At 37.1% G+C, this 26,038-nt stretch overlaps 2 protein-coding genes across 3 annotated transcripts in view; one reads left to right on the top strand and one right to left on the bottom strand.

Moving 5' to 3' along the window:
- Pi3K59F (phosphatidylinositol 3-kinase 59F) overlaps nucleotides 1–23,798 on the top strand; it is a 43,445-nt gene extending 19,647 nt beyond the window's left edge. For both annotated transcript variants that reach the window (XM_083118549.1, XM_083118550.1), the window contains 14 exons: nucleotides 300–413; nucleotides 3,621–3,779; nucleotides 6,596–6,691; nucleotides 7,271–7,468; nucleotides 8,542–8,727; nucleotides 9,377–9,543; nucleotides 9,825–10,082; nucleotides 10,626–10,722; nucleotides 11,935–12,063; nucleotides 13,742–13,863; nucleotides 15,324–15,538; nucleotides 15,721–15,870; nucleotides 16,639–16,882; nucleotides 23,174–23,798. In XM_083118549.1, coding sequence (XP_082974675.1) covers nucleotides 300–413; nucleotides 3,621–3,779; nucleotides 6,596–6,691; nucleotides 7,271–7,468; nucleotides 8,542–8,727; nucleotides 9,377–9,543; nucleotides 9,825–10,082; nucleotides 10,626–10,722; nucleotides 11,935–12,063; nucleotides 13,742–13,863; nucleotides 15,324–15,538; nucleotides 15,721–15,870; nucleotides 16,639–16,882; nucleotides 23,174–23,405 — 2,367 coding nt within the window. In that variant the 3' untranslated portion in view covers nucleotides 23,406–23,798. The remainder of the gene's footprint in view (nucleotides 1–299; nucleotides 414–3,620; nucleotides 3,780–6,595; nucleotides 6,692–7,270; nucleotides 7,469–8,541; nucleotides 8,728–9,376; nucleotides 9,544–9,824; nucleotides 10,083–10,625; nucleotides 10,723–11,934; nucleotides 12,064–13,741; nucleotides 13,864–15,323; nucleotides 15,539–15,720; nucleotides 15,871–16,638; nucleotides 16,883–23,173) is intronic.
- Nucleotides 23,799–24,072: 274 nt separating this feature from the next.
- The window catches only part of Aldh (Aldehyde dehydrogenase), a 45,137-nt gene continuing 43,171 nt past the window's right edge, over nucleotides 24,073–26,038 (bottom strand). The window contains exon 10 of the mRNA XM_083118551.1: nucleotides 24,073–24,511. Within this exon, the coding sequence (XP_082974677.1) occupies nucleotides 24,364–24,511 (148 nt within the window). The 3' untranslated portion in view covers nucleotides 24,073–24,363. The remainder of the gene's footprint in view (nucleotides 24,512–26,038) is intronic.

Raw genomic sequence — 26,038 nt, forward strand, 5'->3', positions numbered from 1 at the left:
TATTTCATTCACAGTCATCAGATTATATTGCTTAACCAAATATTCTTCAGAACTTTGTGATCCTATCATGAACTATCAGGTTATCAGATTATACCACTTCTGATGAGTCTCTTATGCAACATCTATTGTGCATGTAAACTTATTAATTAAGTGTAGTTACGTTGTATGTAATGGAGGTTGTTGAGATCTGATAAGGACTGGAGTAAATAAAGAGTTTGGTGTTGTAACTTTATCAGAGTGTGAAGTCCAGAAGAAAGAAAATGCTCTGTGAAGCTTATCTTTGAACTTGTGACTTCCAGGGCATGGTGGATTTGAGAGTGTGGCCAAACCAGGTGGCCGATGGAAATTTCCCAACGACAACGCCAGGGAAAGGCAGGGACCATGGGAAGGAGCAGATGCAGAGATTGGCTAAGGTAAGTAGTGCTGTACAACTGACAAATAGAATTGCTCTCTACTGTTCTTCAATCAAGAAAAACTTTAGCTTGTGTTATTAATTGATTTTCTGATTGATTGATTTATCCTGCCTTCCTACTCAATTGTTCCACCTCATCTGTGCTCTCATCTTTTACTTCTTCATTTCTTCACAATTTTGCCCATTCTTTCTTTTGTTCCTTAGACATATTTACACCATCGTATTCTTTTCAGTCTTTGGAGCTTTTCTGTTCAGTTTTCATCCTTGTCCCTTCACTTCTCAATAAAGACTGAAATGTTTTATAAATTGTTAGCATACAGAATTTTCCTTGACAGTGTAATTAGGTTTGACTCCCTTGTGAAAGTGTAAATTCAGTTCCAGTTAGCCTCAAGTATTCTCTTTTTCCATCTTACACTCACTTATGGCATTGAATTTGTGAAAGTTGGTGTATTTTTATGTACTGATGATATTTTTATCTAATGAATCTTGGCTCACTGTTCATCTGCTAGAAGCCATCTGACATTTATATTGAAGTAAAGAAAGTCAATTCCAACTTTTAAATAATTTCTTGAAATGCATTTGGGATTGTAGACCTAGAAGTGGCCGCGGTGGCTCAGTCGGTAACGTGTCTGACTACCATGCTCAAGGTCCCGGGTTCGATCCCCGGCCGGTTCAAATCCGGGAACTTTTCTAACGTTGGAAGCGGCCCCGGCACCCACCCAGCATCGAACAACATGGGTACCTGGGGAAACCTGGGGGGTAAAGGCAGTCAGGGGTGTGATGCTGATCACATCACCCCCACTCATGACCGGATCAAGAAAGTGTGGGGCATTACATCCACACCCCCTATACGCCTTCATGGCGTGGTGCTAAGCACAGGGGAGCACTTTACTTTTTTTTTTTATTTTATTGTAGACCTAGAAGAAAAGCCACAGTTATCCCATTGGTAGAGCATCAGATCACCATGCAGGAGTTTTGAGTTTGATTTCTTGTGATATTGGATGGAAATTTTCCCAATGGTGCCCTGCATGAAGTGGCTCAGCCAGAGCTTGTGATCATATCATCTCCACTATGACCAACCCATCATGGCACAGAGATTGATAGCTTTATAGTTTTTTTTATCTTTGTACTGTAGAACTATAAAATATACATCCAGTATTATTAAATAACATAACAAAAAATGTGGTGATTTTATAACTGAGGGAGAATAAAAAGGAACAACTAAACTGTCACTTTTTATAGGGTGTAAGGTTCTAGTTGCCGAGCCTACTTTAGAATTTGAGAAGGTGTAAACAATGACTTTTGCTGTTTCAAACATGTGACATAATTCTAAGGTTATCTTTTTTTATACCGTGCGTCCATTTCGATCTGCAGCCGAGAGATCGGGAGAAGCGTGGCGGGCGGCACTGACGGAGATGCCGACATTTGCGGCCTGAAATGCCCGCTTATTTTTATGGACATATGCAGACATTTATATAAATATTGCAAAACGAGCACTAACCTGCGTTATAAGGGTATGGTTTTAATTTTAGTAGCTTAGTGACTGTATGTGCCGATGATTTTGACACGCCCACCTCTTGTGAAACACGGCGTAGAGGTTTGTTTGGAGAACGTTCTAACGCTGCACCAATATCATCGAGTTTTGCTTCGGTTAGAATCCGTCGTTTTTGCTTAGGTGTTTTAAAATTTAACGATACAGTTTCTCGTAATTTAAGGACAAGATGTCTAACCGTATCTCTGTGTGGAGTTGAAACGCATGGGAATTTCTGTACAAATTACCTACACACGTCTCGACACGAGTTTGTTTTCACGTAGGTACGTGTCATACATAAAAAAATCTTTGTTCTAACGTGAATCTTGCGGCTGGCATTCCAATCGTCTCACTGACACGTCACACATACACACTACAATAACACAAACAAGTAACTGCAAGTAACCAAGAATAACACTCTTGCGCACAGTACGAAATTAACACGCTCTTGGTTTACATTGCTCGCCACTATATTTACAACTCTGTCTTCATCTAGTCGCGAAGGAACAAAAAACTCGAGCTCGGAGATTTCGGATTGCAAGGAAGCTCACGAACACTATTGACTTTTAACGGTTTCTTCTACAGCGTAATCTTGATACAGTGTTGCACATTCAAAACCTCCAAACGATCCCCATCGGTACAAAACTCTTTCAAGGATATAAACTTAAGCAGGACGTTACTGGTCAAAACTATGATTAAAATGTTTTATTATCTGTGGCTCTTAACATCGTTTCTAAAGCGTATTTTTTTGTGTATATAAGAGCAGAACTTGGATGAATTACAGAAGAATTTTTGCGTGTTATAACACAGATTAGTGATCGTTTTGCAATATTTATATAAATGTCTGCATATGTCTATAAAAATAAGCGGGCATTACAGGCCGCAAATGTCGGCATCTCCGTCAGCGCCGCCCGCCACGCTTCTCCCGATCTCTCGGCTGCAGATCGAAATGAACGCACGGTATATGAAGAGAATGCATGCATGGCAGAGATCGACAGATAACTCTGTACTTCCACTTTCTCACAAAATCTGAGTCTCAATTCATCTTCACAGGCCATTTAGCCTGTGAAATATGTTGGGTGCTTATGGTGGAAGATATGGTTTTCCTGGCAATGCCTGATTAGCAAATAACCAGGACGTGTAAGGTACAGATTGTAGAATGGTTTCTTCATACAAGGGACCTCTCGGATGGCATACTGGTAATGGTAATATCATTACATTGTAATGAAAGGGGCACACAGTGGTTTGGATCCCACTTTGGAATGTAAGTCCAGTCACTATTATCTTATCTGTGCATTAGGTGAACTTAAAACAAACTCAGTTCAATTAATTTTACAAGGCCGGTCTCTGCCAGTGTTTGCTCTCTGACATGAAGTCAGTGTTGGACCCTGACAGTAGCAACCATCCTGTGTGAAATTACTATAATCTGTCTCTCTTGAGAATCCAAAAGCATAGGTTAATACTGATTATAACTGTTGTAATTCCATATGTGTGTATAACTAGTAAATTTACTCTTGTGATATGTTCATTCGTACAAAAGAAATAGGGTTCCAGTTATTTTGTGTGGCTTTAAATACTTAATAATGTCTTCACATTCAATTCATTTCTTAACATATTTGTGTGACACTGATCCACTCCACTGCTACATTGATCTAACATGTGGGTATTATATTTCAGTTGGTAAAGAAACACAGAAATGGCCATGTTACGAAAGTAGACTGGCTAGACAGACTGACGTTCCGAGAAATTGGAATGATCAATGAGAAAGAGAAGAGGAAGTCAGAGTACATGTACGTCATGGTTGAGTTCCCGGTAGTTGAATTTGAAGGAGGACATGTAAGTATAACTTTTTATTTTCTTTCTATAACATTGAATAGGAATTTTAAAAAGATGTATTCATGTATTTGTCAGCTACCACTAAGATACTGAGAAGTAAGGCTAGAACCTAAAAAGAAAAATATAAACAACAAAAAACAAAATGAACTTGTGTCATACAATTTCCATAAATATGCTCTAAAACATAAAATATATGCTACAACAATATAAATTTCTAATTAATAAATTATTTTATCTTCATGGAGTGAACTATTTGTGTAAGAATAAAAAACAAAAGAGAATGGAGTAAAAATTATGAAACTTTGAAATGTGACCTATTGCCTAGAAAAACTTCTTTCTACTTCGAGTGATGCAAGGAAAGCAAATTTAATCCACTTCGAAATAGCTGAGTAAAGTTCTTTATATCTTGAAGAACTAAAAATATGCTGAAGAAGACTGGAAAATGGTTAAAATATTCTCTATTGTGTAGAAAATTGTCAAATATGCCCAAACGAAGCACTTTCATTTACCATATTTACTCATGTATAATGCACACTTTTTTCCAAAATTTTTGTCCCCAAAAACTTGGGTGTGTATTATGCACAGAATAATTCGGACAGCCAACATGAAAACTCACATTTTCACTATGTCACTGCATATAAAACATATATATCAGGCGTAAATACAAATTAGCAACTTGAATTTCTTTAATAATATCGTGCATACTGAAAGTCGTGATCAACATGTTAAAAGAAGGAAGTAAACTGTACAAAAAAGAATCTAATATATGCCTGTTAAAGTACATACCTTTATTAGTCTTCAACATAATCACCATCTAAATCGACATATTTTTGCCAACGTTCTGGAAGTTTGAAAATTCCTCTGTTGTAGAACTCCGTTCGGGCATGTCTGAGTATTCTCCTAACGGCAAGTTCCACTTCCTTGTTGGTGTCATATCTGTTTTCCCGCATGTGTTCTTTCAGAAAAGAAAACAAGTAAAAGTCAGAAGGAGCCAGATCTGGACTGTAGGGAGGATGTCAAAGGAGTTCCCACCCAAATCTGGCAACTTCATCCCTCGTTAGCTGTGCTGTGTGCGGCTTGGCATTGTCGTGTTGGAGGATAACATTATTCCTGCCAGGACGTTTTTCACGAATAGCACGACGAAGTTTTCTCAAAGTTCCCTAACCGAAACACACCTACTCCCCTGGATGATTTCGTGGACGTGAACCACGTTCCTGTTGTTCGAGGCAGTTCTCGGGCGGCCTGTGCGAGGGAGATTACTGATGTCTGTGTTTCCACCTCTAAAATGTTTTATCCATCGCCTGATGCTACTGGCAACCATACACTGATCACCATACACTTCCTGCAATCGGCGGTGGATATCTGATGCCGATGCACCTTCCTTCAACAGAAATGCAATTACTGCACGCTGGCGAAACGACGTGTCAAACGGAGCCATTACTCGCTACTCGCTAATGTGCATACATACTGCGCCGATCACCCCACTTTCAAGTGTATGTTGTCACAATAGATAATTCTAACTGTCTTATACAGCGCATCGCTCTACGTGAACATTTACGTCTGAAATAAAAAGTTGATCACGACTTTCAGTACGCACCAAGTAATAATAATTTTATAAAGGAACACTATAAAAGGAAATGGCCGTTTCCAAAGATTTTTCACTTTGTATTGGAACGTTTTTGAGACATCAAGAAAAGTTGCACCATTCGTGTAGCATTCAAGCACATCACTCCTGTCACACGCGAGATGTATCAGCAGTATTTGTCGGACGCAGGAGAAATAATGCAAAATAGCTTCCTGAGCACTACAAATCTATAATGTAATGTTGATCTCGCTTTCTTCTTCTACAGAATGAACAAGGTGGTTACAGAAGGTTTGGGATGCTAAACACAGTGGAGGGAGAGGGGGGAGGTGGCATGGGTTGGTGACTTATTGTATGGCATTCTCCTGTTGCTCCACATAGCAACAAGTGGCTCATTGAATAGCTATGATGTCATTCACTTTTAATCGGCATATGAGCTTTACAACTTGTAAGAAAGCCATTTATCAAACCTGAATTGTACTGTGCATTAATACAAGATATAACTGTTTATCACTTTTCCCTATCAAAAACCAGGGTCTGCATTATACATGTGAAATATGGTAATTACGCAAATGACCACATCACGTGTGTTGCTAGTTTGTTTTGGTTTTGATCCAATTAATTTCATATGTTCACCTGTAGCAAACATTGCATCTATGTGCGAGACACCTCGGACAATGAATGCAGTGAACCTCCGTAATTAATTGGTTCAAAACCAAAAGAAAGTAGCAACATGGATAGTGTGGTTTTTCATGTAATTTTTAACTGCACAATGTCATGAATTAATTTTAGTTTTTCATAACTTGAATTTCTGTAAAGTTCAATAACATCTTTCAACACCTTTATCAAAATAATATGCAAAGCCATGACAATCTTTGCCCTACCAATATCTAATTGTAACATACTGATGTCATAATTGCATGCAGTCAAGATGAAATCTTTTTAACATGTATCTGTTATGCAAGCATATTTTTTCTTAAATTTTCTTGTACTGTATTCTATAATGGTTACTTTGTGATGCTTTCCTGTCTTTATAACTTAATCATGAAGATGAGAATGAATTACATTGCCTAGGACTCAAATCCAAGAACTTTGTCATGCAATGTGGCAAGATGTGAATGAACCAGACTTTCGAATCATAAATTGTGAGTAAATTGTTGATGTTTATAGGTTTTATGCAAGAGAATCATGTTGACAAGATGGTTTACAACAAGGCTTTTTTTCTCTATTTCAGCACTCCGTGGTCTACTATGAGAAGAATGGGGATGAAGTATATCAGTTCAGGGTGCAGGCTGATATTGTTACAGTGCCTGATCATGAAATACTACAGGTGAGATATTGACATTACTTGGCTTTGAACATTGCTTGTTGAATCTGCCAATAAATTTTAGCTTTTTTTATTTGTAATATACAATCTGTACCAAGTGGTGTGGCTTTTTAAAGAATTGTTTTATACAGGGTGTCTGCCAGTCAAGAAGTCATAAAAATTCAAGAAATTATACTTGTGGTTATGAATTTTTGCTATCACAATGATTGATTGGTTGATTTAGCTTATTTACTTCACTTTTCTGCCCCTTTTGTCTAATCGCAAAGATGAGGGTGAATGGTGGTAAGATAAGATGGATGAAGGGACAAATTGTCCAAATATATAGGAACAACAACACAAGCCCCTCATAAGATTATACTGCCTGAGAGTCCAGAAGCCAGATTTCTAATTTCCAACTTTAATTTGAACTCTGGTCTGTGTTATACTGTTTCATTGCTCTATCAACTGAGCCAGCCGTGGTTTTGCCTGTTTTTTTCACTGAAATTTCTAGAATACATCTCTGGTATGTGGTAAAAGGTAAGGTAGAGTTATTTCAATCATGTTCCACTAATTTTACTTCATCCTTTTCTATATCTTCTGCAGGAAAATCTTGTCGAGAGTAAGCATCACAAGCTTGCTCGTAGTCTCCGAAGTGGAGTATCGGACAAGGACTTGAAGCCAAATGCCAGTGTTAGGGACCTACTGAATACAATAGTTGGCTACCCTCCAACCAAGCAGCTCACCACTGAAGAGCAGGATTTGGTGTGGAAGTTTCGCTTTTATCTTAGTAATCAAAAGAAGGTTAGTATGTGAAAGCCGTACGGGTTAATGTCTTGAAAGAAAGTTGATGTCAATACAAACTTGTGTAATGTTTAAAGGTGATATGTGCAACCCTTGAACAGTCTCCAGGACAACTGCTAAATTTGTCTAGTGATTGTGAGCTTTCATGAAGTATTGATATTTCTAAGCTTTCATTGTATGTAGCAAGGACGTATTGTGATTAGATCTTTCTTCCTTCTGGTAGCCACATTTCTAAGTTTGACAGTTAATGTTTGTAAGCGTGACACTTTTGGAGATAGAAACATATTTCTTTCTTTTTCTTTGAGAAACATCTTACCGGTAGCTTAGTAGCAACACTGTCACATTGTAAGCAAGGCGTTTCCAGTTTACAATCTCCAGAGGAAGAATATTGCATAGTGGTTCGGATTCCATATTAAACTGTAGGTCCAGCCCCAATTAACCTATAGCCTATCTGAGCAAAAAATGGGCTTAAAATAAACCTTGGCTTCAAACTTTGTCCTTTGGAAGAGCTTTGTAATGCTGTCATTCTGTTATATTTCCTCAAAACGTTTTTAAAAATCCATTACCATATCACCTAAGTTAGGTGCAAGATGAAACTGTTATTTTTTCCCTTTCTTGCGTATCATGTATTCTAGAGCCACATATTTATAGTGAATAAAATATCAAGATTTCGGTACAATAAATGGGCACATTTTTGGATCAAGAGTGGCCCTTCTAATATGTAGCACATTTATGTAGTTGTCCAAGTATTAAGTGTATTTGTGTGTAAATCACTCCATTATTAATTCTCAAAATATTTTCAGCAGAATTAATACATTTTCCGTGATTTGCATAACTCTCACGATAATTCAGACCTCAGAAAGTGCTATGTTGTTAAATAAACTCTAAATTTCATGTTCAAGAGTTTATTTTGCAGTTCATTTCGTGACAAAACATGGTAGAAAAATGCACCTCACGTGTTTCAGGAACATAAAAATTAACATTACAGTGTGTTATTTCACATTTCGTGTTTTTCCATCAAAAATGAAATTGGCATGTCTCTATGTATTACATATACTTCATAATTTTTCTAGGCCTTAACAAAATTCCTAAAGAGTGTAAACTGGAAGGTGCCTGGAGAGGTTCGTCAGTCGCTGGATTTGTTGCAGCAGTGGACTCCGATGGATGTGGAGGATGCTCTGGAATTGCTGAGTCCAAATTTCGCACACCCAGTTGTGCGACGTTATGCTGTTACACGACTAAAGCAGGCCCCAGATGAGGTAAGATAATTTTGAATGGGAAAAATCCTGTTGTATGCAACAATAGTGGAGATACGTGCTGACTTTTTTATACATCCCTTTCTTCACTCTGTCATGGAGATATTGACAATAAGTCAACAAAGCATCACACATTTCATTGAATTTTAAACCTCATTGCACTTTTTTTAGTGCTTAATGTGTACTGATAAGGTACAAGTTAGACCAAGTTTTAAGTAGCAGTGTTTCTTTCGTATATATTTCAAATCTGTATCTTGGAGAAAACGCTTTACCACAGATGTTCCCAAACTTTTTCATTCCACGACACCCTTAGTGTTTCAAACTTTTTCCATGCCCAAGTCAGAATGTAAGCCTATCTAACACTTGCAACGCTCCGTTAGTGTGGTTAGGTTGCTTCCCTTAAGTTAAAAAAATAAACACACATTTCAAATTGAGAAACATTTTGTTTGAAAAGCACCTATTTGGAACAATCACCATCATTTCAGTGAAAATATTGGAACATTTCACGGTGCCCCTGTAAGCCAGCGAGTGTGCCCCAGGGTGCTGCAACATGCACTTTGGGAACCACTGCTTTAGCATATGAAGCATTACAGATATGAATGGAAGTTTTCATTGCATATTTTGTAATGCGGAGCCTGTTCTTCCCTTGTAGGATTTGCTGTTGTATTTACTGCAGCTGGTCGAAGCATTGAAGTACGAGAATTTTGAAGAGATAAAAGATGGCTACAAGAGCAGCCAGTCTGGAAAGGGTGCAGCTCCTCGAAGTGGCTCACAGGGTTCTGAGGACAAGGATGCAGCATCCAACCAGGAGAAGCCAGAGTAAGTGTGTGCCACATCTACGAGTCATAATCATACAGCAAATTCAGTTATTTACAAATTAGTATTAATTGTATTTTACCAATACATTGCTGATAAATTAAGGCCAACGGCACATGGATCCAAGAAAAACTGTGCAGGTTGCAACATTTGCTAATGTTAAAATTAATCATTGAAAATTTGAAGTCTGGACGTTATTTTCCATTCCAGTATGGACTGACTATTCTTATTGGTATTTCATTTTTGTCTAGGCATGCAATAACTTAGCTACTACTTGTTTTTAGGGAACTTACTGTCACAGAGTCTTCAATCAAGAGGTCGACGAGTTTGATCCCCACAGAATCAAGTTCGGCTGCACGAGAAGGCCCACAGCTCCTGAGGGCCAACTCTCTGATGGAGAACATGGCCGATCCAGCGTTTGCTCATCCGCTGGTGCTGGATGGAGGAGACACGAAGAAAGAGGAACAACAACCCTGCGACCTGGCCACTTTCCTCATCCAGAGGGCTTGCGAGAACTCCACTCTTGCAAATTATTTCTACTGGTAATTATTTATCACTTTGTATGATAAAATGACAACCAATCCAAAAACGTTTTGGTAGATGATGCATTGTACGAGGGATGTTCAGAAAGAAAGTTCCAATAAGCTGTTCAAACATTTGTCACAAATTTTCTTTATGGTTGTAATCTAGTACTTCTCTGTATTGTTACCACCGTTGTTAAGGCACTTGTAGAAATCAACTGTCTATTCTTTTTCATGACTGAGTTTCCATTCATGCCATACCCGTCTAAAGGTTTGATGAAGGATGAGAGAGAGTGTATTAGGATTAAATTTCATATATAGTTTTTTTAAATCAAAATCCACCAGAATAGTTTTGTCGTTGATAGAAATAACTACATAATTCAAGTTCTCCGTGAAGTATATGCCCTATTATATTAGTTTGGCAAACAAACAGTAATCATTATGTGTTACAGTGGTTTTGGTAAAATGTTTATAATGGAGCATTCCTACTTAATGCTTTATAAAATGTTTACTCAAATTGACATTTTGGAAAAAAAAATGCTCACATTGTTTTGCTTTCCACAGGTACCTGTTTATTGAATGTGAATACCTAGAATCAGCTGTGAAGCAAGATTCTCGAGTAACGGATATGTATCTCACAGTGATGAAAAGATTTTCTCAGGTAATAACTTTTCAGGGGCTTCCTTTACTTAGTATTAATACATGAACATTGTGCCCAAGTAATGCTCTATTGTTTTAGTCTACAGTTAGCATAACTTAAGGTAACTATTCATATCTATGGGATTTTGAGAGAAAATGATAGAATGATAGGTGTAATGTTAAAATCATAATACAGTGGAACCTCCATTTTGAATTGTACAGAGGACCAAGGTAAAAAAAAAAAAACACTTCAAATGCAGGAAAATGTAAAATCGGGGAAAATTTTATAGTATTTTTCTATGTTGGGTCCATGAAGATTGGATATGTAATTGAGGGGAAATCAGGGATCCTAAAATTGGGGTTCCACTGCATTATGTAAGAAGACTAAAGATTACTTTTACTTGTTTAATTTAATATAACCAAATAACTTGACTTCCACTTTTATGCAACCTACTTTGTAGTTAATTATCACTCCACAGTGATTGAGACTGCCAAAAATATCAGCAAAAGATCTGGAACTCCCTACTTGACCCATAAATCCATAGAAATGTGTAAGATAGGAATTTTAAGAAAAAAAATCATCTTAGGTTTATAAGATTGTGCAAGGTCAATTATTTGGATTTTACAAAAAGTATCCTCCTAAACACTCAGGAGCACAGTTTTTTTTTCCAAATCACTTTCAAGATAAATTAAGGTCTTGTAAGGCATTAAATAATATTTATACACTAGTCCCAGTGCATTTCCTTCTGCTTTGTCCTTTAAGTGCACTTGTTTGCAAATGGACTTATTTATTTCCCTGGAAAAGTTCTTCATTTTTTCTCTTTTTGCATATCTCACTACTTTCTTCAAATTGACACTAGGGTGCCTCAGAGTGCATAGGGCCAGAAGAAAAAGCAACTACAAACACCTCATTCTTTTCAAGCCAATTGAAATTATTTTAAATAAATTTATCTTCTATTCAACGATTTTAATTTTTAGAAATACTTTACTGCAAATCTGTGACACATAGACACAATAAGTCCAGGTTAATTAGGCTCCACAAAAGTAACATACAACATTTTTGCAGACCCCAAGAAAGACCAAAATGCCGGAAAAGTATTCGCTCGTAACTAAAATCCTACAATACATTGGAATTGATATTGTCTATGCCCTACTTGAGTGCAATTTTTTGTCAGTTTCTTCTTTTAACTACCTACTGCTGGTGTGGATAATTTATTTTTATAATTTTTTTTAGGCACTGAACAGAGGAAATATTGACTGGCAAAAGAGAAGACAATTTCTAGCAAGGCAGCAGAACTTCATAGATAAGTTGGTGAAGCTTGTAAAAACCATTGCTCGAGAAAGTGGAAATAGAAAGAAGAAGGTAATGATCATGCTTCTATTGTCTAATTGTGCAAAAATGAAAAATAATAACCTCTAGAATATAGTGCTAGATTGAATTATCTAATCATTGATTTTAGAATGCTCAAATACATTGTAGGCTGAATATTTATTGTGTATTACAAATACAAGATAAGTTGTGTCATTTTTATCTTCGAAAAAGTTTATTTAGTTTTCAATAAGAAAAAAATAGGTAATTTATTTCTGAAGAAAATGAATTTTGGATCATTACATTTGGAATTCTACAACAGAGGTTGTAGCAATTTTCATAAATGTCTGTAAAACGGTGAAATAACTGCATGCAATAAATGAAAATGGCCGACAGATGTAAACGCAAGCCTGTAATGTCAATTTTGAACACTTGAAGCATATAGAAACGCACACACAAAATTATATCTATAATGTGGCCGCGGTGGCTCAGTCGGTAACGCATCTGACTACCATGCTCAAGGTCCCGGGTTCGATCCCTGGCCGGTTCAAATCCAGGAACTTTTCTAACGTTGGAAGCAGCCCCAGCGCCCACCCAGCATTGAATAACATGGGTACCTGGGGGAAACCCTGGGGGGTAAAGGCGGTCAGGGGCGTGATGCTGATCACATCACCCCCACTCATGACCTGATCAAGAAAGTGTGGGGCGTTACCCCCACACCCCCTATATGCCTTCATGGCATGGTGCTAAGCACAGGGGAACACTTTACCTTTACCTTTTATATCTTTCATGCTCTACAGGTTTCCTGATGAGCAGCAGTTAGAAACAGTGTTGCCAGTGTAACATATTTTAAAGTAAAAATAAAAAAATATGGAGGACATTTTTTTAAAATTTCTCCCGTTTGCACACAAAAATATTGCCAGGTCTGATTGCACCTCCTGCTGGTACAGTAAACAAACCTATATTGTACAATTTTCAGAAATTTTGAGATGGGTGTTTTTGGGAAAACATTTTTTTAAAAAAATGGTCAAAATTGAATGTTTTCATTTTTTTACAAAGAATTTTCTACATAACATTAGAAGTTAGTGCAGAAATAGTATTGCTAATATTTAGTTCGTCTTCCATATTCTATTATCCCAGCAAAACTCATATCCTGTGGTTCTTCACTTTTCCAAAAAAAAAAAAAAAAAAAAAAGTTAGAACTTAAAAAAAATCAAAAATCAAATTTTTGTATTTTGATTTTTAATTTTAGAGTTGAAGAGGGTTTCATAAATATGTTTCATTAATATGGTTTTATAAGTGCTTTGAACATGCTTTCAAATAAAGAAAACCTTACGTTTCTACCATTTTCGTTATTTGATTTAGTGGTTTGAAGATTGCATAATTTCCCTTGCATAGAATTTTTTTACCAAATATTTTTTTATGCGATTTCAAATCAACACAAACAAATCAACAGAAAGAAAAAATATTTTATTTTTGAACATGTATCATGTAGTCCTTTAACATATATTTTTTCAGCTGATTTTGTAATTCAAAGGTGACACATTTATTACTTACCTGTATGATTTAAGATGAAATAACCCAGTATACTTACAGAAATAATCCATCCAGATATTAAACATTATTATTAATTATACAAGATCCAATCCTATGCAGTAATATTATCCTTGTCATCTTGTTATCTGTTTAGCCATAAAGACTGAACATGCTGAAATTTGCCCTTTTATTGCAGACTGAAAGACTGCAGGCTCTGTTGGCAGATGCGGAAGCCTTCAAAATTAATTTTGCGAACTTTGACCCTCTTCCCTTCCCACTGGACCCTGATGTACAGATCAAGGGCATCATTCCAGAAAAGTAAGTACAAGGAGAGTGCAGTTAATTTGGAAGCAGTGTAATTATCTTAAGAGATCCCCACTCTTTACCTACGTTGTATTTCATTTTTATATGTTTTAAACTCCTGGAAAAACTTTAGGAAATATTCTGGAAATGGTGGGGTGGGGAGTCTAATTGTCGAAAGAAATTTCTGAACAGGAACTCCTTGCAAGCCGTGCAGGGGAATAAGTCTGTGTGCCTGAAATTCATAGAATTTTTTATTTTGTTAAAGTGACTACATATATGTTATATTTTCATAAGATACATAATGAAGTTACTTCAATTTTCTGTGAAAATGTTTAATTTCAAAAAGTAAATTAGTTTACTCATAATATGTATTATTTGAGTAGATATGTTAATGTAACATGTTTTTTTTTTAAGAAATCTCCACTTCCGATGATAGTCATTTACTACAGAATAACGTAACAACATTTACTTCCTGGTGTGTCACATGGAACCTTATATTACATCCTGAAAAGTGTACTACTCTCACTATCTCTCAAAAAGAACCTATTAAAGTCATCTTACTCCATCTCTGGCAATAACATCAAAGTAGTATCTTCTCACAAAGACCTGGGCATTGTTTTCGATCAAAAGCTCACATTTGAGGAACACATTATAGGCCCACAAAAATGGGCCTACCTAGGTATAATGTGTTTCACTGAAATTAGTGACATTTCAGCTCTCACCTTATACTTCATTTCACAAATAATAGAATACTGCTCTCTCGTCTGGTCCACGGCATGTATTCTTTCATTGTGCAATTTTTCATCTCATCTCTTATCTTTTCTAAACTTCTTGACTGCATATCAGCGCCATTTGCAGGATGACTTCAGTTATTCATACAAAATTGTCAATGGCAAAATCCACTGCAACACACTCCTTGAGGAATTCCACTTTCGAGTACCAATGTGCACAACACACAACACAAGCTAATTTTACATAAGAAAACCGAGACTAGAAATTCAGAAAAAGATCTCTCTTCTACAGACTTCCCAGACAATATAATGGCCTCCCATCAAGTATTGATATATTTTTCTCAGAGTATGCCTTTCGGTCTTCTAACAGAAGAAATACTTGTAAATAATACCAAATAGTGCCGTCTTGAACTTATTCTTGTTTGTTCATTTTTGTGTTTTGTAATTTTTTATTTTTTCACTTTTTCGTTGTTCACAATTTCAGTGTAAAATGGCCATCTACTTGTGTGCTGTATCTGGAATATTCTAAATAAATAAATATGTAACAGCTAGTGGCACTGTGAATGTAATGGTTCTGAAGAAACAAAACTTTCAAGAAGTGAAAGCGATAGCAAGACAGATTATGGCTTGGTATCTCACTGGTCTACTACTGTCACAGAATGCCCAGGGACCAGGTACAAGCCCTTGTCAAGCATAATCTTCACTAGCTTTTTCATGTGATAAATATTCCCTGTTCCTTTTCAGAGCAACACTCTTCAAGTCTGCCCTGATGCCATCAAGATTGACATTCCTCACGACTGAAGGAACGGAATACGTGGCTATCTTCAAACACGGTGATGACCTGCGACAAGACCAACTCATCTTGCAGATAATCACACTCATGGACAAACTGCTGCGACGAGAGAATCTGGATCTCAAGTTAACACCTTACAGGGTTCTCGCCACAAGCAGCAAACATGGTAAGTGCTTTGTACTTTTAAGTTGTCCAAGTAGAGTTGGTTGAAATTCGGGATTGTAAAGAGGACTAGTACTCTCACCGTACCAGGACTTTTAAAAAAATTGTCATGTAGGTTTAGAAACATTTTATCAAGCACTTTTGTGAGCATACTTATTTGTATTAAGCTGAGGTATATCTCTGCAGGTTTTGTACAATTCATTGAGTCCACTCCAGTTGCTGAAGTTCTTGCTACAGAAGGAAGTATCCAAAACTTCTTCCGGAAACATCATCCTTCAGAAACAGGCCCTTTCGGCATTGCACCAGAAGTGATGGACACATATGTTAGAAGTTGTGGTAAGTGTCACAAAAATAACAAATTATTCAATTCTCTTTTGATGTTATTGGCCTTTTATTTTTAGAAAAGTTAAAATTGAAGTGAGTAAGTGTGCAGTACAATTAGAAATAATATTTTGGCACATGGGATTGAAAATAGTGGAAACTTGTTGCTTCATCAGGGTTTGAACAAAGACTCAGCATCGGTTATTTAAACTAGTAGAGCTAAGCAGACAATTTGTGGCTTCTTTAAGTACATTGGATATTGTGGTCTTGGAATCATTTACATTAAAACCTACCTTCAGAAAAATGCTAGTTTTTCAATACACATATTGAAAACTAACAGTGTAGCCTCTTTAAAAATGTCAGAGTAATAGCTTATGTCAAAAATAAAATTGAAAGAGATGTCAAAGAAACTAAAAATACTGTTGATAATAGATTTGTAAATCTTTATTATTTGTGGGTTCCAACAGTAATGTGTGGGGGGATGCTTTGCATAATTTTTCCTAGCTGGAGGGATACATCTCCCTCCCCCTTCCCCACTTCCACTTCGAGCCTGCATGAAAGGGAAAAGTGCTTTGATTTCTTTGCTGCATTTATCAAGATTATATAAAAATATGTTACAACATGTGCTATGATAGTACATTTGAAATTATGAAGTGAATATTTTTTTGTTTGCATTTTTATCTTCTATTTATGTATTGCTTGCATTATAGATTTTTTTTCCAATTTACAGTTTTGTTTTGTAACAACCATAAATTACATTACATTTCCATTGTTTAATTCCAGCTGGTTATTGTGTGATTACTTACCTGCTTGGTGTTGGAGACCGCCATCTGGACAACTTGCTGCTCACAACATCAGGAAAGCTCTTTCACATTGACTTTGGCTACATTCTTGGACGGGATCCTAAACCTCTTCCACCACCAATGAAGCTCAGCAAGGAGATGGTGGAGGCCATGGGAGGAATCAGTTCAGAACATTACCAGGAATTTCGCAAACAGTGTTACACAGCCTTTCTACATCTCAGAAGGTGTGTATGGTAGATTTTCTATTATTTTCAATAATAGTATCAAATGTTTTTGTATATAGTGAAGATAAGCACTTTGTGTGCATGTGTGTTGAATAGTTTATTGGTGTTTCTTTACAAATAGCTACATTGAGATGGTTCTATTCTCAGAATTACCATAAATTTTATTTCCATATCGTAATTGTATGAAACCAAGACAGAGCTGTATATAGGTTCTACTTTAGGTAAGTACAGTCAACTCTCAATGCAACGACCTTTCACAGTTCCCAGGAAAAGGGTCGTTATTTCGAAGGGGTCGTTATTGGAATTTGCACCAATTTTCAGCTTAAACGGAACTCATTTATCCTGGTAGTTATACAACCTGTTATGCACATGACGCGTGTTGTGAGAAGGAAAATAGAACATGGAAACGTTTTCACAAAAAAGGATTTAAAGTAATGTTACTTTCTTTTAATTGTGCAGTTGTTGCTCTTCCAGGAAATTCTTACAATTCTAGTTCATGAGAAACCCGTTTGCACTGAGACCTGTGAAAAGGAAAACAATCTCTCGCTTATTGCAAGCGAAACCCGAAGTCACATTGGCGCCAGCAAAAGTCGGGAGATAATCGGGCAGAATGAATGTTGGATTTTATAGGGGTCTACTGGATCATTGTCTGTTGCAAGATTAACTGGTAAGATAAGATCTCACCGGAGAAACAACACAACCTTTCTAGGCACCAGACAAAAAAAAAAAGAAGAAGAAAAAAAGGTGGGGCTGTAAATTTCGTTCTGGTTCGGCTGTGTAAAATACATCGTAAGAAAAAAAAAGTCACGTTTTCTTTGCTTCAACCAACTTTATAGTCACCCCCTCCCCATTCAAGGGAGCAGTCCAAACTCCTTCCTCAACTTGCATTGTAATCCAGCGTGAAAAAAGAAACACGCAACTTGCGATCTGTTTTCGCCCAATGCGTATTCTAGGACACGTCATTAAACAGTGTCGCAGTCGATAATGATTCAGGTTTGGAAATGGATTTCTTTAAACTGTATATTTAGTCCCGATTAGCCCATCAGCATAAAATGAACTCAAAACAAGCTTTATGAAACCTGCGCATTTTTAAATATCAAAATGGGAGATCTTTATTTACTCTCACGTTAATCGACGATTTAATGTTGGATTTAGGATTATTCTTGATGTCAAACATCCTCTCCTCCAAGTGTTTTCCCCTTGAATAATGTTTCTTTAAATCGGACTCAGCGTCCATTCCTACATTGAGCACTTTTTTTTCTCCCACATGAATGATTGTGAAGAAAAGTGGCGATTATATTGTGTGCATTTCCTTCCAACATGCTCCGAGTGTTGAGGAAGTTTATTCTTGTCAGATGCAAAATAAAATTTACAGTTTTGCTTATCAGAAGGTGCAGAATATGAAGTTGTTTTAACTGTTGTTTTTCTTTCTGGAGATCGAATTTCCTTATCTTCAAATCAAAACAGCTTTGCGAGATTCAAAACAATGGCTTTTTGCTTCGCGCTGGATGAGTCATTGCTGTCTGTTATCGGCAAGGGACAGATTTCAGACACTAGACAAAACAATGGCACCAGTTGCAGCGTAAAAACAAGGAGACCAGCTATAAGTTCGGGCAACAGGTGGTCGAAGAGAAAATCCTCAGCATTTTAAGATAACGCAACTGTCGAAGACGGAACTTTTATCAACAGTGTGAAGAAGAAAGAAATGACCCTTGCTTTACGTTTTACTATGCAACAGCATTTACGGGCAATATTTCCTATGCAGTAAATAGCATTAATAGAAAAAATAGGACCTGAATTCGGCAATTATCACATTGCCGTGCACACCAGTGGCGGAGAATGAGCTGGGAGGGCAGGGGGGGTGTTTATAACTGGTTGCCCCATTTTACACATCAAAGGAAAGGAAGAGCGGTCCACTTCCACCCTCGCCTGAAATCACCCCTTGTGCACACGAGCAAGAAAATTGTGGCTGAAACAATCGTCATCGCTGCCCCCCTCCCCCTACACGTTTGCTGAGAGGAAGAAAGAGAGCAGTCACTCAGCCAACGGAACACTTTTTTGGCAAATATTACGACATCGGCACAGTTAGGAAAACGTATTAAGTGGGACACGGGAGTTATGATGCACGTAAGATCGAAGTAAACTTTTGCGGAATCTTGGATGACAAACATTAAGCAGGTTGACGATCTTTAGTTGGCATATGTGGCTTTGATTATCTCTAACAGTTACGCTTTTTTATGAAGTGTTAAAGAAGGCGTTTTGAATGAAAGCGGTTACTAGAAGTTGTCGGCTACAAGGCCAAGAGTTACTCACTCACGAGGACCTGCTGAAATCTAGGTCAGAGCTGGATAGACAGTCCAGACTTCCAGGCACCACACATCTGCCAAGGTTGATTTAAAATAACATCCAAGCACATTCGATCTTCTCTTCTTACGTATCCAAGAGCAAGCAAAATCAGAATGGCAAAACAAGCCTAGCATGTTGGGTAGCGGCCGTCTGGTGCGGGCTAACATTGGCACGCTTGGGGGAGGGGGAGGGAGAGGTCAAGTTCTATTGGATATCACTCAAGCTTGGTGTGGTGGTGTCTAATTTTAGATCAGACCCACTTGCAAGCAGTAGAGCGCTCGTGAAGGGAATGAATGCAAGAAACGTATTTTTCGGTCGATTTCCTTCAATTTTTCAACTTTTTTCCAGATTTTTCACGGTTCCTGGGAAAAGGGTCGTTACTTCGAGAGGGTCGTAGAATCGAGAGTTGACTGTACGTTCTACTTTAGTACCTGCAGTAGCTATATTTGACTGACAAAAAATTGTTATAGAGTTTTTACCTAGTATCGGGATGCCCCTTGAACTTATTCTACAAGATGAAGGAAGAACTGCACAGTGAATCACACAAGGGCAGATATGTATCTAACATATTGTTGCATGTGATGAGCCTGATGCATAGGCAACATATGCAGTGATTACCGGAATCTTAGAAATATTTTCCACGTTCTAGAGCGATATCCTATATTTGACAGTTTCATGCTGGCTTTTCCTACATGTGAGATAATCTGATTCATTTTCCATTGTGCAACCTTGTATTTTCTTGCCGTCATACATCAGGGATCACATGCTCCCATATGACAAAGACTGGATATCTGAGCTTCTGTGCACTTTTCCTCCATCATCTGAAGGATATGTCAAAGGGACATACTGATGCTATGTAGCCACTTTGTGGTCTTTCCTTTTGAAGCAGTCAAAGTAAATAATTTATCTGCATTTGACCTTTTGAGAAAATTGCTCCATTCATTCTTAGGGCTGAAATACATTGACATTTTAGTAAAGCTCAATATTGTGTGTATACAGAGATTAATACAAACATTATTGATGATCAATAATAATATTGACAGCAAAGATAATACTTAAATGATATCACCTTGTTTCCATGATAACCAAAAATCCAAAATGCTGACCAAGGCAGAATTTAATTTTATTTTAAAACATAAACTAAACGTTAAGTTTCAACCTTCTAGCAAGGTCTCCTTCAGACTCTGTACCAAATACAAATGAAATAAGGTACAAAACAGGAAGATATATATACAGGAAAATCACTCCCCTCCAGACACCAGAATGTTAGAAATGTTAGAAAGTTGTTTATCTGGAACATTCCTTTTCAGGTGTTCCAGCAGGTGGCCTTCTCCTGTCAACTGTTGTTTCACCTGACAGGCAATTTAGATAAACATTTCCTTTCATCTGGAACGTGGTTGGACTCCTTATCTCACACTCTCTTTCCTTATTATTTTTTCTTCATTCTTTATCCTTCTGTTCTCCTCCTCCACTTTTGTCCTTTTCATTCTTTCTAACACCTTCCATTCTTTGTTTATCTTCAGTCCCCCATTCCAGTTCATTGTGTCTTCTTCCCCTTTCTTCTCTATTTCCTTGGCCTCCTTCCATTTTCTCATTAGTACTCTCTTTTTCCTTTCTATCTGCTTAGCCTCATCCCACTCTATGTCATGTCCTGTTTCTCTCGTGTGCTTAAATATTGCATTTCTCTCTCCCTTAAGTCATACATCATCCCTATGTTCTTTCAACCTGTCTAAGCATTGGACATTTCACCATTAACTTAAATGTTTGTAGATTGTCCATATAGCCACAAGCATTGTAGAATTAATAAAAATAACATCACTTTTTCACAATATGGAAGTCAAGCCTCTCCATCTTACAGAACTTTAAATGACTATAAGATAAAGAAAGGATTTGACTGGAGAAGCCTTCTGTTCTACCAATCCTCTCTTTCTACTATGCCCCATCCTCTTTTTTTCTTCCCATGCACTCCCTTCCTGATATTTCCTTTCCTTTGCCCTTTCTCCCATTCCTTGTGCAGTGTATGCCCCCATCTCATGTGTAAATCACTTCAACCATGTCTGGTTTATTCTGTCTTGCAGCATCACTACTCCCATCCTGTCGAATTGCTTCATTCCTTATTCCTCATCTTCTTATCATCTCTACTCTACTCATTAGGAATTTCATCTCCACTGTCTGCATCTTACTAATGCCTCTCTCTCATTGTCCAACTCTTTACCCCATTTTATGGGCACAGTTTTGTTTCATATCTAGCTGCTTACACTTCATTAGAATCTGTTCTCAGTTGTGATCTTCTGTTTACCTCCTTGTCTATTCTTCTGCTTCTGTCAATTATGATTCCCAGATATTTGAAACACTGCACCCTCAATTCTTCTCTTCCCAGCTCTACTATTGGTGTGTATTAACACTTCAATCATTGATAGAAATTTATTCCCTCTATAGTTTGATAGATACATACATACATCTCTCTCAAAGAGCTGCACCATTGTATGTAATTTATAAAGTGAGTTTCAAATGTAACAAAATACATTATTTTAAAGGATGTAGTCGCAATTATAGGTATTTTCAGTTCTTACGGTGGGTGCTCTAGAAGCTGGCAAGGGAAGTGGGGAATTCGCCGCAAACCAACAATACAACAGTGGTGGCATCTTGAGATACGTGGCGGAAATAAGTACTACGTGTACTTCGTTCTACAGGCTGTTGTGTTTCTTATCGCACTGGATTGGTTGCTTCTCCGCTTCCCTTGCCAGCTTCTAGAGCACCCACCGTAAGGACTGAAAAGACCTATAGCCAAAACCAAAAGTGGCAGAGATGTGAAGTACAATAAATCATTCAATGAAGGGTGTAACAGATGACATTGGCTTCTAAAACTTAGTGTCATTGTGTTACTGCTTGTAAGACATGGAAAAAAAATAGAATTCAAACTAGGGATGTGACAAAGCTGAAAATTTACCGATGCCGATGTACTCACCGATAATTTTTGGAACCGATACCAATGCATAAGATTATTCAACAGAAATGGGATGTTATTTTCAGCATGACAACAATAAATTTGCTATGTATATTTCTATTGGATACATTTGCATCTAAAAAAAATGGTTATGTGAACCTTTAAGAACAACATAGATTCTCAAGAGATTTAACATTAGTGCACAAGCAGTTCTTTGAAATACAAAATTAATTCTTGTTCTTAATGTTGTAAATTTAATGCTGGCAGATTGAACTTCAGAAACAGGTATGCCCAAGTATTTTCTCACCACTTGCTTCAGGTTTGGATACTCACTCTTGAATTTCCAATACAACAGCAGATCCTGGTCATGTGGAAAAGTTGGTTCTGATTTTGAGGTAGGATGATCCTCTAAATGAGAGTTTGTAATAATTGTATTACAAAAACTCTACAAATGATGAAAAATCATAACCTAATTTTCAATAAATCTTACAAAATTAAAATATAAAACTTATTGAAGGTAAACTCTAGTATTATCTGTACCGGTTTAAATATCGGATTTTTGCCAATGCCGATATGTCAATTTCTGCCAATTTTCATACATCTGTAATCGGCTTCGGCACATCCCTAATTCACACATAGTGTAGGACTGCTTCTTATTAATAAAGATGACTCCGACGAGAAAAATTCATGATTTTCTTAAGCACTTTTTTAATGTGGCAAAGGAAGATGCTGACAGGAGTCTGTTTAAATTTTATTTGCTGGTGACTGGTGCAATGACAAATGAATATTTTCAAAAAAAATATCATTCTATACATGTTATACTTACCATGTGCTACACAAAATGTATACAGTCTCTTTGCTTGACACCTAAAGGCAGAAGCAACCAGTTGAGAGCAACTCAGAATACCAGTGCCATCCTTGGAACCGTACATACCCCTAGAAATATGAAACTTGGTGAGAACTTGTAACCTGAATACTTGATGTTTGATTATTTTCAGACACGCCAACCTAATCCTTAACCTGTTCTCTCTAATGGTGGATGCAAGTGTTCCTGACATCGCTCTGGAACCAGATAAGGCTGTGAAGAAAGTCCAGGATAAGCTTGGGCTAGATCTGGGAGACGAGGAAGCTGTCCAGAACATGAAGAGCCTACTTGATGACTCCGTAACAGCTGTGATGGCAGCTCTTGTGGAACAGTTGCACAAATTTGCTCAGTATTGGAGAAAATGAATCTTTTACATGTCTTGAATCTACTACGTGTGCACACATACATGTAATGATGTGCATTTGCTGTGCAAAAGGAACTTACAGGGATATGTGCTAGTGGAAAGCTAGTTGAACGTACCATTCATGAAGAAAGCTCAGACCCAATTTACTTTTATTGCTAGTCTTTTGTTAAAGAAAATATGAGTAGAATGCCAAATGGTTGTAGCTTATATTGTGATTTTTTCCTGCAGATTAAATAATATTTTTATAAGCTGTGTACAGTTTTCATACATGTGTAAAATACATCGACTGGGGTCCCCACTGTGTGTGAGAGATGCCTAGTGGGAATATAGGTTAATATAATTCTGTATATACTTGTAAAGTTATAATATTGTAATAAACACATTGCTACTTCAATCATTTTTGCTTTTTGTAAAGCACCTACTTTTTCATTTTAAAGATATATCTTAGGAATTTCACCTGCGCTTGCCCTAAGGATAACAAAGATCCTTTTACCTTCATAGCCTACTCCTGAAAAAGTACATGCCTAATAATAATAAATTGGGTGAGTAGACTGCTTCATTTTCAGATATTTTCCCAATTTATATAATTTCCTTACACAGAACCTAACATCAGTCAGTTCCACTTCAAAAGTAGATTGCAGAAAAGTTAAAACAAGCATTGAAACAGTGTTCTTTTTTTAATACAAAATATTGTTTATTTGGAAATCAGGTTCACATTACTTCTCTCAAGAGCAAACATGTAATGTTCTGCATAAATCATATTGCCAGTTCCTCAAATATAATTTTATATGACAAACACCTGCAGAGCAATTATGTGGATTTCAGAAATTAACTTGACATTCAAGTGTATGCAACTTGACAACTCTTCAAAAACTATATATATATATTGCTTTGCATTGTAAACAACTGACATGAAAAAATGGCAGTCTGTGTCAAATTTTTGGTATATTCTTTCCTTTTTAACTGTTCTTTTGAGGAATCTTAACAGTTACTGTCTTAACTTCCGTGTAGGCCTCCAAGCCATACTCTCCAAGCTCTCTTCCACTTCCAGACATTTTGTAGCCACCAAACGGGCCTTGAGAACCGAGGATATTGTAGCAGTTCACCCTACAAGAAAAACAATTCACTCTGTTAGAATAGAGTCTAAAACGTTGTTGAAATTAGGGAGGAAAACACAGAAGGGTCAAATTCTCAACCCCCTCCCTTCCATTTGAAGACTTTGGGTATTTGCGTTAAGCTTTGTTAACTTACCTTGTTAACATCTGTAAATAATTATGAAAAGATATCTGCTCTGAAAACCATTCACAAGAGCTGTGGAAGGTAAAGTCAAGATCGCAATGGAACTGTCCATTTAAGAAATTATCAAATGATGTGGTAATACTGACAAAAAATCTGAAAATGCAATTATTTTATCTTCCCATTTGAAAGTAGGGGTGAGCTAATTATCCACAGGTTACTAGAAGAGAATTAATATTGTGTAGTGATGATCCTTGCATTAATGAATTACAAAAAGCAGCACATATTTTTAAGAAAGCTTGAGCCATGAACACGCTCATCTGTAAATCAAAGTCTGACATATGTAGAGAATAGATTATATCATGGCAATGTGTGTTGATCATAATTTTAACATTTCATGCAAAAAAGAAATTACAAGGTTCCTTACCTTATTACAGTGAAACCTTTATTTTACATTTTTCAGGGAACCTGGGTAAAAAACTTAAATATTGGGGAAAATTTTGTAACATTTTTGGTACCATGAAAATTAATCTTCTCAAGATGGGTAATAGCTATATTTACCACTGCTGGTATTCCGCTCAGGATGGGTGGTAGCTATGTTTACCACCTCCACATAGCAGCAATTAATGTGCCATTTCTTCAAAAATACACATCTCTCTTTTGTTCATTTGTATACATATGAAGCTGTGACATACTGAATTACAAAATAATATATCCATTGTTACTATTATTAACAAGTGCAAATTGAAAATATCTTTGTTTTTCCTCTTGAGTAGTATGGGAGAAATTTTATAAAATGTGCTATAACTCTTCAACTGCTCCTCTTTGCCAATGTATTAATAATGTATTAGGCACATCCAGAATGTAAGTTTCCCATTCGCCCACAGGTGGCAGGCCATGCATATTGAAACCAGTTTTGCACATGCGTGAGAGGCACATGCCCTGGCTAGTAAATGTCCTAGAAGATGCCTCCCGAAAGTCCTCAGTAGCGTCGCGGCGGCGATGAAACATGGCGGCTCTTATTCCATCTCCCTCCGCGAGTGAGGTTTGTTCGGTGATCAAGTTCTTGAATACACAAAACATACAGCCAATCGAAATTCATCGTCAGCTGTGCCAGGTGTATGGGCCAGACATCATGAGCAAGCAGATGGTGCGTCGTAGGTGCAGGACATTTACTGAAGGCCGGCAAAATGTGCATTTCAAAGAGTGCAGTGGGCAGCCATCTGCCATTATGGAAGAGGTTGTGGAGTAGGTGCAGCAGCGCATATTGGAGGATTGTCACGTCACAATCACGGAACTCAGCAACCATTCCCGCAGATTTCTCGGTCGTTGTTGCACGACATTGTTACCAAATGCCTCTTGTTCCGGAAATTGTGTGCCTGGTGGGTGCTGAAACAA

Source organism: Lepisma saccharinum, chromosome 3 (genome assembly GCF_977018435.1).
Source record: "Lepisma saccharinum chromosome 3, izLepSacc3.1, whole genome shotgun sequence".
Taxonomy (NCBI): domain Eukaryota; kingdom Metazoa; phylum Arthropoda; class Insecta; order Zygentoma; family Lepismatidae; genus Lepisma; species Lepisma saccharinum.